We start from the raw sequence: 13525 nt of genomic DNA, 5'->3' as shown, positions 1-13525 counted from the left end.
CCCTGAGTCCCCCCCAGGGAAAAGGGCAGCATACAAATAAAGGAAATGAAATGAAATGAAACTCAAAAGTGGGAAAAAGGGAACATAAAACACGATACACGTAATTAAAATAAACAAGAATCATACAGCCATACAAGTCGAGAGGGGAGGGGAACTCATCACCCCCAGGCCTGCCGGCACAGCCAGGTTTTGACGGCTTTCCGGAATGCCTGGAGAGAGGTGAGGGTCCGAATCTCTGCGGGGAGTTCATTCCAAAGGGTAAGAGGAGGAGGTAAGATTCGCACCAGGCTCCCCGAGGGCCCAATCCTGCCTCCGGAGAGGGAGAGAAGCGGGGCGGCCCTTCTCGGAGGGACCTCGGACCTGTGCTGGGATGAGCCGCTTGGGGCTCCGGGCAGGTTGGGTGAAGGTTCTTCAGTGGCTGAATTCCACTTTCTAATTCTTGGGTTTTTTTATTTTCTTTCTATCCTGGATACAGAAACTCAAAGCCATTTGAAATCTTTGCAAGCCTAAAATTTTCTCTTGGGGAGAAAAAAAAGAGCGGAATAACTTGCCGGGATCCGTCCTGCGACACCAGAAATGGTCCCGTGAAGGAAAAGGCATCTGGAGACCCACCAGAGTCCTTGGACCCATCTGGAGTTGCAGGACAGAGAAAGGATGGAGACACAAACTTTTGCCAAGGATGGAAGTGGAAAAGGCCCTTCAGCTGCTCAGCCTGGGAAGCGGGGGAAGCTCTGGACAAGGACTGGGCAGAAGATCCTGGAGGAGGAAACCATCCTCCCTTCAGAAGTTCAGCTCTGTAATTTCATGCAACACTGGGGTGCTGAGGGTCCCCGAGGACTTTGCAGCCAACTCCATGACTTTTGTAGGCGATGGCTGAGACCAGAAAAGCACACCAAAGCCCAGATGCTGGACCTGGTGGTTCTGGAGCAGTTCCTGGCTCTTCTGCCCCCAGAGATGGAGAGCTGGGTGCGGGAGTGTGGAGCAGAGACCAGCTCCCAGGCAGTGGCCCTGGCTGAAGGCTTCCTCCTGAGCCAGGCAGAGGAGCAGAAGGAGCAGGTCCACTTGCAGGTAAGAGACTTTAGGGAGGTCAAAAGGGAATAGAGGATGTGTTTGAACACTTTACCCCTCCTTCCCAAACTTCTGACATTCATAATATGTGGCAATTTACCAATTCTTGTAGGACATTGTTCCATTGTTTTCCCACTCAACCTCACCAATGTTGGGGTCTTTGCGTTCCGAATATAAGAATCCACGTAATGGCATGTGATGTACATTAATTCTGCTTCTTTTTTCCTTCTTCCATTTTGAAGTGCTGCACTGTGGGGATTAGGGATCCTGAGGAAGAGAAGAACCCATCAAATCCCTCTCAGAAGCTATTTTTCAGGAGGATCCCTTGGAAAGATCAAAGTTGGGACACCATAGGAGGTAATCTAAGAGCCTCCGATTACCCAGAGAGATCCCATCTGTCTTACCTTCTTCTCTTCTGTAGTATACATCCTCTTATTTTGTTAAATATGCATTTTGAAATTATTTATTCCTTACAGAGAAACAGAGAATGAAGTTTTCTGGTTTTTACAATGGACCTCAAACAGCGGTTGAACCTCCAAATCAAGTAAGAAAGGGAAATGTTATTAGATTTGTATTGTTCTTTCCTTTAGGTGAAGTGAAGTGGATGTGCAGAATGCTCTCTCTTTCTATTTCCCGCCTTGTTTGGACTGGATTATTTTTGTGTTCCTGCGCAACATGGACAGCATAATAACAGGTTTAAGTTGTTGTCAGCCAGCTTAATTTCTTCTGTAGGCTATTACTGCGATACAATGGATTGTCATTTCTGCCCTCAGATTCTGTTTAGGAATTTTTTTTTTAAAGACCACAGATTAACTGGTTCTGCTAGGTACTCATCCAACTATGAGTTTACTAGAAGTAATTTTTTAACAAGTCCTTCAAAAATAGGAATAAACATATCACAGTTGTAGTAACTGCTAGAGATCCATTGTTTTAGAGACCTGTCCTTTTTTAATTCTTGTGCGAGGCTAATGAAAAATAACTAAATACCCCTATTGCCACATTACCATTTTCAAAAAGCCTTGTTCATAACCAGTAGTTCAAAAAATAAGCATATCACATTAAAAGATAAAGCAGAATCCAAGGAGAATGGCCACAGAACATGTAATTATGGTACGTCAGGCTATAATTTCCTTTTCTCTGATTTCTGCCTGGATTAGGAGATCAAACATTCCCGCTTTGCAAAGACCTTCACAAAAGACTTTCACAGGGAATTATCTCTTCTTTCTTTTCTTTCATTCAGCCAATGGCTTAGACTACTAGATCACTAAATGATAGAGTGATAGATCAGTTGTTCCCCTTCTAATTGTCTAAATCATTGATGAAGATGAGCAGATCTTGCAAATCCTCCAATTCTGTTTTTTTTCCTTGTTCAGGAGAATCTTGTGTCCTTCGAGGAGGTGGCTGTATATTTCTCTGAGGAGGAATGGTCTCAGCTGGATCCTGACCAAAAAGCTCTGCATTCAGAAGTCATGCTTGAAAACCATAGGAATGTGGTCTCTCTGGGTAAGAGTTTTTTAGTCCCTAATCAGAGAGTTCAAGAAGACAGATTATAGTTAGTTTTTTAATTAAAAAATCACTAATTAGATGTTGCCTTCTTGGTGGGAGAAGGAAATGATCTGGCCTTCTGCTACTCCAAGGAAGGAAAAAGTCAATATCTCTTTGCTTTGATGCTTTCCGTGAAGAGCATTCTCCCAACAAAATTAATGAACAGAGGCCTGATGCAGTATGACTCCTAGGGTACAGGAAATCCCTGAGATACGACAATTCACAAAGTGACTGTTCCAAGTTACGACCTAGCCCTCCCTCAAGTACTTAAAACACGGTTTGAAATTATGACTGTTGCAGCACAACAGTTGTCATTCACACCTACAAATGATAGCAGAGGCTCTGCAACGTTTGCGCTATCTATAACCCCACCCCAGCTGGCTGAGACTTCCATTGCGATAATGTAGCAAGACGTCAGAGGTAGGTTCCTATTGGTTCGGCCAAACTGGTAGTGGTATATCCGCCTGGGTTATAGAACCGGCAACGATCCAGGCTGACCTCCAAACCAGTTCCCCAGTCACCACCGTTGCAACCGCCATCTTTTTGGGGGAGTTCATTTCCATTGAAATGTGCATGCAGCACACATCCAGGGTGCACACGAGTGAACTGGCAGAAACGATAGCTAGAACCCACCCACAGAGACGTTGGTTCCTTTGCCTGCTTCAGTGCATTTGCAGAAAACAGAGGCCTAAATTAGTGAGAGAGATGTGAGATCGGTAGTACGAAATCTCAGGCTATGGATTTCACGCAATCTCTTACTACAGTACTTTAGACCCCTGTTCTCTACTAACCAAGGCCTGCATGATATCAAAGCCAAAATGCTTTGGAAACAGAGGGAAGGCCTCTTCATTTTCAAAGACTTTGCCCCTGGAACTTGTGCAGTCCTCAACTTGGGCCAAAAATACTGTAGTGCAAGATCATGCCTGAGATCTTGCACTATTTGTCTTGTGTGATCTTGAACTGAAGCCTGTACCCGATCCTGCCAAAGAGTCCTTACAAGCCACTGAGACTTTGGGACAGCCATTCTTGAAACCTTTCAACCATTCCAGTCTCCGTGCAAAGAGCGTTTACAAACCAATGGGAGATTTCAAGCAAGGGAGTTCGCTCCATTGCTGAGATCATGGAACAGGCTGAGCGGGAGCTCTGCCTGCAAGACAGACAGATGCTTGTTGTTTCAGTTCTCGAGTCTCTACTGAAACTAAAAAAAACCAATAAATTTTACGATTTCTAATAATTCCTCCTTGGAGGGTTACCCTGATTATTCCTTCATGGAAAACTGAGTGAGATTTGCATACATAATTAGATAATTGTAAAGAAACAGATATTTTCTAGATATTTTCAAAACTTTCATGACTCACGTACATAGAAATCACCACCACTGTAAACATGCAAACAAAAAACCTAATGGAATTTTGGAAAAATTCAGAAGGAAATTCACTTGACTTTCTACAGTTTGATCTTTTTCTCTAACCTTGTTATTATTTTCATTTCTCTTTTGCTTTGAAGGTAATAACGGGCAGGAGAAACAAGATTCCTGTGAATTGTTCCAAGTGATAAATCTTAAAGATGGAACGGATAAGTTTGGATTTCGAATGGATTTCGAAAGCCATGAGAAAACCCAGTCAAATGATTGGAATCAGAAAAGCTCATCTTCCACTGATGCTCCGATGCAAGAATTTCTTGCCCAACAAGAGAAAATAAGAAAAAAATATATTGGGAATAGTGTGAAGCTAATCAAAGATAAATTACATGTAGACGAACACTGTTTAACCCAAAACAAATTCAAAGAGTATGATAACATGTTCAGAAGTGGTAGTAATCTTATTTCCTATAAAAGGATCCACTTAGGAAAGAAACCATATAAATGTGTGGAGTGTGGGAAAACCTTTACTCATAGCAATGGACTTAGAAACCACAAAACAACCCATACAGGAGAAAAACCTTATAAATGCATGGAGTGTGGAAAAACCTTTACTCTGAGCAATAGACTTACTATCCACAAAAAGATCCACACAGGGGAAAAGCCATTTAAATGCATGGAGTGTGGGAAAACCTTTGCTCGAAGATGTAATCTTATTTCACATAAGATGATTCACACAGGCGAAAAGCCATATAAATGCATGGAGTGTGGAAAGACCTTTGCTCAAAGAGGTAATCTTATTTCCCATAAGATGATCCACTCAGAAGACAAACCATTTAAATGCATAGAGTGTGGAAAGACGTTTACTAACAGCAATGCTCTTACTTCTCATAACAGAATTCACACAGGAGAGAAGCCATATAAATGCATGGAATGTGGAAAGACCTTTGCTCATAATGGTAATCTTACTTCTCATAAAAGGATCCATGTTCAGGATAAAGTATATAGCAATAGCAATTCCACTTTAGACTTATATACCACTGCACAAAGCTTTATAGCAGTCTTTGAGCAGTTTACAAAGTCAGCATATTGTCCGTAGCAATCTGGGTCCTCATTTTAACTGACCTGGCAAAGAATAAAGGCTGAATCAAGCATGAGTTGGTCAGGACTGAACTCCTGGGTGTGAGCAATTAGCTTGTAGTACGGCATTCTAACCTCTGACTCACCATGTCTATAGATTTTTATGTTTATGCGTATTGTGCCTTTCTGATCCAAATGAGACAAGGTTGGTTCCAACAAAGTGAAATTTAATGTGGAGAAAAGTAAAGTTTTACATCTGGGCAGGAAAAACATTACATGAAACCTGGCTCAAGAACAGGGTTGGGGTTAATATATAAAACCATCCCACTTTGCTTTTTTTGTGCTAATGAGCATAGTTTCCCAATTTTTAGGATATTCCAATAATTTATTGTATTTTTTTTCGATGTGGCCCTCTTGAAGACAAATAAAATATAATTTTAACTTTCCTTATTTGTTAAAAGTCCTTTTCATATAATTCAGTCCATTTATATCGATCAACAGTAATGTGCAAAGGCGGGATGCATGTGAGGAGTCACACATGCACGGGGAATCACTCGTGCATTTGCAGGTATGACGGGCCTCAGAAGAGAAGCATATTTTGTAACGAGTAATACAGGGAGTTAACATTATAACTAACCAGGGCAGGGAAATCATGGGCAAGTTGCGTGCAACTACGCAGTGGGGTACACGGGATCGCACACATTTGTGTGGGGGGTGTCACACGTGCATTGAATTATATGTGTGCGTATGCACGCTTTTGGCACATGATGACAAAAAAGTTAGCCATCATAACATATACAGGGGGGAAAACAAGAAAAAGAAACAAAACCAAAAGATGTTAGCAGGAGAACATAAGAGACTAGAATGAGAATTACAGAAAGAATCATCTCAGGGTTCCAAGTAACATCCCTCACAAACAAAGACTCCGAGGCTTGAGTTTCTTCAAAGTTCCATTTTATTAGAGACGTCCTATTGGCACTTCTGGGAAAACCTGAATCTGAAAGCTTTCATGCTTAAAGTTCAAGACCCTGCCCCAACACCCAGAAGTCTATCACATGGGCCAATCAGTAATTGCCACGAAGGAAGATTCCTCCCATCCGCATCTGTTCAGATGCAGGGACAAGATGACCTTTACTTTCTGAGAAGGAATGTTGTTACGGCTACATATCACCTATATTCTGTATAATCCTCCCTTCCATTTTCCCACAGTAGAAAATGTGGCAGGCCTGAAATCAAAAAGCTTCCAAGTGTGACAGGCCTCAGAAGAGAAGCATATTTTGTAACGAGTAATACAGGGAGTTAACATTATAACTAACCACCTCCCCCCCACTCCCGCCCATATTATAGAAACAAAGTGTTGACTGGATCTTCCCTTTTCTGTCCTCTGATTTACCTAATCCATTTTACATCATCACTTGGTTTTCACTTTCAGTCAAATTATTTTCTTCCATTAGTTTCCATTTTTATTCTCATTTTTTTCTTAGTACATAAACAATATCTTCAATTGCCCCTTCAAAAATTGCACCAAATTATCATTTCATATTTCTCTATTGGTTTATTTTATTATAAACAATATATATCCTCTAGTTACGTTTTGACAGAGCATTCCTTTCAAGTTTTTTCTACAATTAACAATGTACTATACTTTATTTCTTAGTTGCATAACAATACCAATCCTACTACTATTTCCTTTAATCTACTGATACAACTCTTTTTCTCTTTCTTCCTCGTTTATCCATTTTCACTTGGACTCTCAAAAATCCCACTTTTAATCATTTTTCTTCTCCCCCTTTCTCCTAATTCTTCTTTTTCCTGTTTTTACGGTTCCAATATATATATTTTATTATGTTTTCATTCTATACAATCACATATTCACTGTGCTTAATCAGGGCATATAACATTGAGTAATAAACACGGCCCTCACTTATATAGAAAATGCCCTCTACAATACAAACCCAATATACCACCTTGACCCGCCATACACCCTCTTTCAACCCCCTCCAACTTTCATTCTTCCTTCTCACACACCCCTCTACACCTACTTCCCCTCCCCTTCTTTCTAACCCTAACCCTATCACTCCCTCTAATCCATTCCCTCCCTCCCTTCTCCTCCTCTCTCTCACCCTCTCCACCCTCCTTCTTCTTTCACTCGACTCTTTCCTTCGGTATATTTCTATTACCTTCCAGTATATTCGGTTTGTTCTATTTTTGCACTAACATTGAAAAGCCACAGTATACAAATACAATCATGGAATTTAACACATATTGTATTTCCCCCCTCCCCCCTCCCCCTAAATCCCCACCTCCCTTCCCTCCTCCCGACTTCCCAAAGACCATACGTGGTATAACTTTTGGACAATCACAGTCTAAAATATCTCTACATTGAACTCAGCTTCTTACTGTTACCCAAATTTTAAACAATTTAAATTGTTACTGATACTAAGCATAAGCTATCTGGAGTTTCTTAGTCCCATATTTACTTTTTATGTAATCAATCCATTTTTTCCAGTCTCGTTTATATCTCTCATTTGAATGTTCTTTGAGATATGCTGAAATTTTGGCCATTTCGGCTAAGTTCATAACTTTCAAAGTCCATTCTTGAATTGTAGGTAAATCTTTCTTCTTCCAATACTGCGCCACCAAGAGTCTTGCTGCCGTTATTAAATACAGAACCAAATTAGTCTCTGCTGCTGTAAAGTCAATACATATACCCAGTAAAAACAACTGGGGGGTAAATTTTATCCTTCTTTTGAAGATGTTTTGCAGGATCCACCATATTTTTATCCAAAATGCCTTGACATTACGACATGTCCAACATATATGAAAATATGTAGCATCACAAGAACCACATCTCCAACATTTAGGTTGAACATTTGGATACATAGAGGCAAGCTTTTTAGGATCTAGGTGCCATCTATAAAACATCTTATAAAAATTTTCTCTCAAGTTTTGTGCTTGTGTAAATTTCACATTTCTTACCCAGATTCTTTCCCATGTTTCAAGCATTATTGGTTCCTCGATATTCTGAGCCCATTTTATCATACAATCCTTAATCAGTTCCGTTTCAGAATCCATCTGTATTAGTACATTATATATCCTCTTTATATGCATTGAGCTTTGATCTCTTATTTGTTTAAACAAATTATCCTCAACTTTTACAAAGCCAATTTTTTGATCTGTTTTCCACCTAGCCTGTAGTTGACCATACTGAAACCACGTTTGAACTACCTTCTCTTCTTTAAGTACCTCTAAAGATTTTAGTTGCATCACCCCTCTTTCTGAGATAAGAAGTTGTCTATAGGTGGTTCTATCGTGTTTTTGTTCTACATTCATATTTTCAATTGCATGTCTAGGAATTGCCCACATGGGCACTTTATCATTTAATTTATGTTGATATTTTTTCCAAACCCGCAATAAAGCATTTCTTAAGATATGATTTTTAAATTTCTTATCCATTTTTTTGTTAAATAACAGGTAAGCATGCCAACCATATAACAAGTCATATCCCTCGATATTCAAAATTCTGTCATTAGATGAATCCAGTCACTAATTGCAGATAATGCCACTGCGTCGTAGTATAATTTTAAGTTAGGTAATTTCAATCCTCCTCTTTCACGTGCATCTTGCATTATTTTCATCTTTACCCTCGGCTTCTTTCCTGCCCACACAAATTTGTTGATACCCTTCTGCCATTCTAAAAGATTCGCATCTCTTTTAAGTATTGGTAACATTTGAAAAAGAAATAAAAATTTTGGTAAAATGTTCATTTTTACTGCCGCTATTCTACCCAGCAAGGACAAATGCAGTTTTTCCCACCTTTTCAACTCCAACTGTATACTATGCCAAAGTGGTTCATAATTATGCTTATATAATTTCCCATTTGAGATTAAAATATTTACTCCAAGATATTTAACTTTTTTAACTACCTCACATCTTAGCATCGCCCCCAGTTCTTCCTTCTGTTTGATAGTTAGATTTAATCTTAGAAGGGAAAAAGACGTTACTTTTGGGAATTTATGCTCCTAATCAACAACAAGATGGATTTTATAGAAATCTCCATGCTAAATTAGTACAGTGGGACTTTGAGTCCTGTATATTATTGGGTGACTGGAATGGCGTGATCGACACCAAAAGAGATAAGAAGACAGCTCGCCCGAACACCAAATTTCGAGCTAAGTTACCCAAACCCTTTTTGACATGCTGGACGACTTTGAATTGCGAGACGCTTGGCGCGAGAGGCATGCAGAAGAATATGACTTTACCTTTTTTTCCAACAGACATCAATCTCTTTCAAGGATTGATTTTATACTAATTACAAATGATTTACTTTGCAGGGTGAAGAAGACAAAGATTATGGCGAGAGTTCTTTCAGATCATAATCCAGTCTGGATGGAATTGGGAAGGGTAGCCCAGGCAAGAAGGTCCTGGAGGTTGAATGAAAACTTATTTAGATATGAAAAGTATGTTAATGATTGTAAAAAATTGCTATCGGAATATTTTGTTCTCAATATGAATAAGGGTACATCTATGGAATATGTATGGGATGCAAGCAAAGCGTATATGAGAGGAGTATTAATGAATATAAACAAAATACATAGACACAAACAAGGGCAAAAACGAAAAGAATTGGAAGAGGAAATTAAAGGGAAAGAGTCAGAATTAACATTGAATCCAGGAGATACAAAGATTAGGGAAACAATTGCTATATTAAAATCTCAGTTTGATATGCTGATCTCTGACCAGGTAGCCACCAGTTTATTATATGCTAAACATAATACTTTCTGCAATGCAAATAAACCCGGTAGGTGGTTGGCTTATCAGATTAGAAAAAAAAGGAAAGCTCGAAATGTATCCAAATTGTGTTACAGAGGGAAGGAAGTGTTTCAACAGGAAGAGATTCAAAAGGTATTTCGGGAATTTTTTACAGAGTTGTATAAAGGGGATAAAATTAAGGACGTAGATATAGACAAATACCTAGATAAAGAGAAAATCCCCCTAGTTAGAGAAGAACATAGGCATAAGCTGAATCAACCTATAACCCTGGGGAAATTTTGCAGGCAATTAAACAATTAAAGTTAGGGAAAGCACCAGGCACAGATGGTTTAACAGCTGTTTATTACAAAAATTTACAGTTAGAAATGGTAGAACCCCCTCAGAGAACTATTCAATAAAATTCAATCGGGAGGGAAAGTGCCCCCTTCGTGGAAGACTGCGTTCATATCGTTGATACCCAAAGAAGACCAAGACCTTACCCAACCAAAAAATTATAGACCTATTTCATTACTCAATGTAGATTATAAAATTTTTACTAAAATATTAGCAAATAGGCTAATGGGGGTAATTCAACAATTGATACATACTGATCAAACTGGTTTTATACAGGGCAGACAAATGAAGAACAACGTTAGATTAATTATTAACGCTTTAGAATACCTGGGAAAGAACAATCAAATCCCGGCCGCATTCATATTTTTGGATGCGGAGAAAGCCTTTGATCGAGTTAATTGGCAATTCCTGCTGAAGACATTGCAAAAAATGCAGATAGGAGATGGCTTTTTACGGTCAATTGGTGCAATATATCAGCAGCAAACAGCCCAGATCATTGTCAATGGAAGTCTGACAGACTCCTTTCAAATTGAAAAAGGTACAAGACAGGGCTGTCCTCTGTCCCCATTATTGTTTATTATAACTTTGGAAATACTGTTGAATAAGATACGGGGCTTGGGCGGTCTAAAAGGGATTAAAATTAGACAGCAAGAATATAGAGTCCGTGCATTTGCGGATGATCTGGTTATAATATTGGAACAACCACAGGAATCTAGTAGGGTATTATTGAACACGATCAATCAATATGGTCAAGTCTCGGGATTTAAAATAAATCTAGGAAAAACCAAAATATTAGCTATAAATATGACTATCAAACAGAAGGAAGAACTGGGGGCGATGCTAAGATGTGAGGTAAAACTGGTTAAAAAGTCGTGCTCCCTCCTAACCATACTGATGGGCTCCAAATCCAATGGCGATGTCCATTTTACTCTGCGAATTCATGGACAGCTAACCCTAACCCTAAGTGGAATTTTCCCCAATGGCATTCCCCATGTATTTTACTAGGAAATATACATAAGTCTGGTTAAAAAGTCGTGCTCACTCCTAACCATACTGATGGGCTCCAAATCCAATGGCGATGTCCAATTTGCTCTGTGAATTAATGGAGAGCTAACCCTAAGCCTAAGTGGAATTTTCCCCAATGGCATTCCCCATGTATTTTACTAGGAAATATACATAAGTCTGGTTAAAAAGTTGTGCTCCCTCCTAACCATACTGATGGGCTCCAAATCCAATGGTGATGTCCATTTTGCTCTGAAAATTCATGGAGAGCTAACCCTAACCCTAAGTGGAATTTTCTCCAATGGCATTCCCCATTTATTTTACTACAAAATGTATATAAGACCGGCTAAAAAGTCGTGCTCACTCCTAACCATACTGATGGGCTCCAAATCCAATGGCGATGTCCAATTTGCTCTGCGAATTAATGGAGAGCTAACCCTAAGCCTAAGTGGAATTTTCCCCAATGGCATTCCCCATGTATTTTACTAGGAAATATACATAAGTCTGGTTAAAAAGTTGTGCTCCCTCCTAACCATACTGATGGGCTCCAAATCCAATGGCGATGTCCATTTTGCTCTGCAAATTCATGGAGAGCTAACCCTAACCCTAAGTGGAATTTTCTCCAATGGCATTCCCCATTTATTTTACTACAAAATGTATATAAGACCGGCTAAAAAGTCGTGCTCCCTCCTAACCATACTGATGGGCTCCAAATCCAATGGCGATGTCCATTTTGCTCTGCGAATTCATAGAGAGCTAACCCTAACCCTAAGTGGAATTTTCCCCAATGGCATTACCCATGTATTTTACTAGGAAATATACATAAGTCTGGTTAAAAAGTCGTGCACCCTCCTATTTATACTGATGGGCTCCAAATCCAATGACGATGTCCATTTTGCTCTGCGAATTCATGGAGAGCTAACCCTAACCCTAAGTGGAATTTTCCCCAATGGCATTACACATGTATTTTACTAGGAAATGTATATAAGGCCGGCTAAAAAGTCCTGCTCCCTCCTAACCATACTGATGGGCTCCAAATCCAATGGCGATGTCCATTTTGCTCTGCGAATTCATGGAGAGCTAACCCTAACCCTAAGTGGAATTTTCCCCAATGGCATTCCCCGTGTATTTTACTAGGAAATGTATATAAGGCCGGCTAAAAAGTCGTGCTCCCTCCTAACCATACTGATGGGCTCCAAATCCAATGGCGATGTCCATTTTGCTCTGCGAATTCATGGAGAGCTAACCCTAATCCTAAGTGGAATTTTCCCCAATGGCATTCCCCATGTATTTTACTAGGAAATATTCATAAGTCTGCTTAAAAAGTCGTGCTCACTCCTAACCATACTGATGGGCTCCAAATCCAATGGCGATGTCCATTTTGCTCTACGAATTCATGGAGAGCTAACCCTAACCCTAAGTGGAATTTTCCCCAATGGCATTCCCCATGTATTTTACTAGGAAATGTATATAAGGCCGGCTAAAAAGTCGTGCTCCCTCCTAACCATACTGATGGGCTCCAAATCCAATGGCGATGTCCATTTTGCTCTACGAATTCATGGAGAGCTAACCCTAACCCTAAGTGGAATTTTCCCCAATGGCATTCCCCATGTATTTTACTAGGAAATGTATATAAGGCCGGCTAAAAAGTCGTGCTCCCTCCTAACCATACTGATGGGCTCCAAATCCAATGGCGATGTCCATTTTGCTCTGTGAATTCATGGAGAGCTAACCCTAACCCTAAAAAGTCGTGCTCCCTCCTAACCACACTGATGGGCTCCAAATCCAATGGCGATGTCCATTTTGCTCTGCGAATTCATGGAGAGCTAACCCTAACCCTAAGTGGAATTTTCCCCAATGGCATTCCCCATTTATTTTACTACAAAATGTATATAAGACCGGCTAAAAAGTCGTGCTCCCTCCTAACCATACTGATGGGCTCCAAATCCAATGGCGATGTCCATTTTGCTCTGAAAATTCATGGAGAGCTAAACCTAACCCTAAGTGGAATTTTCCCCAATGGCATTACCCCTGTATTTTACTAGGAAATATACACAGGTCTGGTTAAAAAGTCGTGCTCACTCCTAACCATACTGATGGGCTCCAAATCCAATGGCAATGTCCATTTTGCTCTGCGAATTAATGGAGAGCTAACCCTAACCCTAAGTGGAATTTTCCCCAATGGCATTCCCCATGTATTTTACTAGGAAATATACATAAGACTGGTTAAAAAGTCGTGCTCCCTCCTAACCATACTGATGGGCTCCAAATACAATGGCGATGTCCATTTTCCTCTGCGAATTCATGGAGAGCTAACCCTAACCCTAAGTGGATTTTTCCCCAATGGCATTCCCCATGTATTTT

At 39.9% G+C, this 13525-nt stretch overlaps 1 protein-coding gene across 1 annotated transcript in view; it reads left to right on the top strand.

The window, feature by feature from the left end:
• LOC116502603 (zinc finger protein 208-like) overlaps positions 1–5499 on the top strand; it is a 29444-nt gene extending 23945 nt beyond the window's left edge. Inside the window, exons 12-16 of the mRNA XM_032208476.1 lie at positions 591–1068; positions 1311–1425; positions 1545–1612; positions 2442–2571; positions 4120–5499. Of these exons, the coding sequence (XP_032064367.1) occupies positions 591–1068; positions 1311–1425; positions 1545–1612; positions 2442–2571; positions 4120–5072 (1744 nt within the window). The 3' untranslated portion in view covers positions 5073–5499. The remainder of the gene's footprint in view (positions 1–590; positions 1069–1310; positions 1426–1544; positions 1613–2441; positions 2572–4119) is intronic.
• Positions 5500–13525: the final 8026 nt, after the last annotated feature.

This window comes from Thamnophis elegans, chromosome 2 (genome assembly GCF_009769535.1).
Source record: "Thamnophis elegans isolate rThaEle1 chromosome 2, rThaEle1.pri, whole genome shotgun sequence".
In the NCBI taxonomy this organism is placed as follows: domain Eukaryota; kingdom Metazoa; phylum Chordata; class Lepidosauria; order Squamata; family Colubridae; genus Thamnophis; species Thamnophis elegans.
This window is presented reverse-complemented; position numbering and strand designations above follow the sequence as displayed.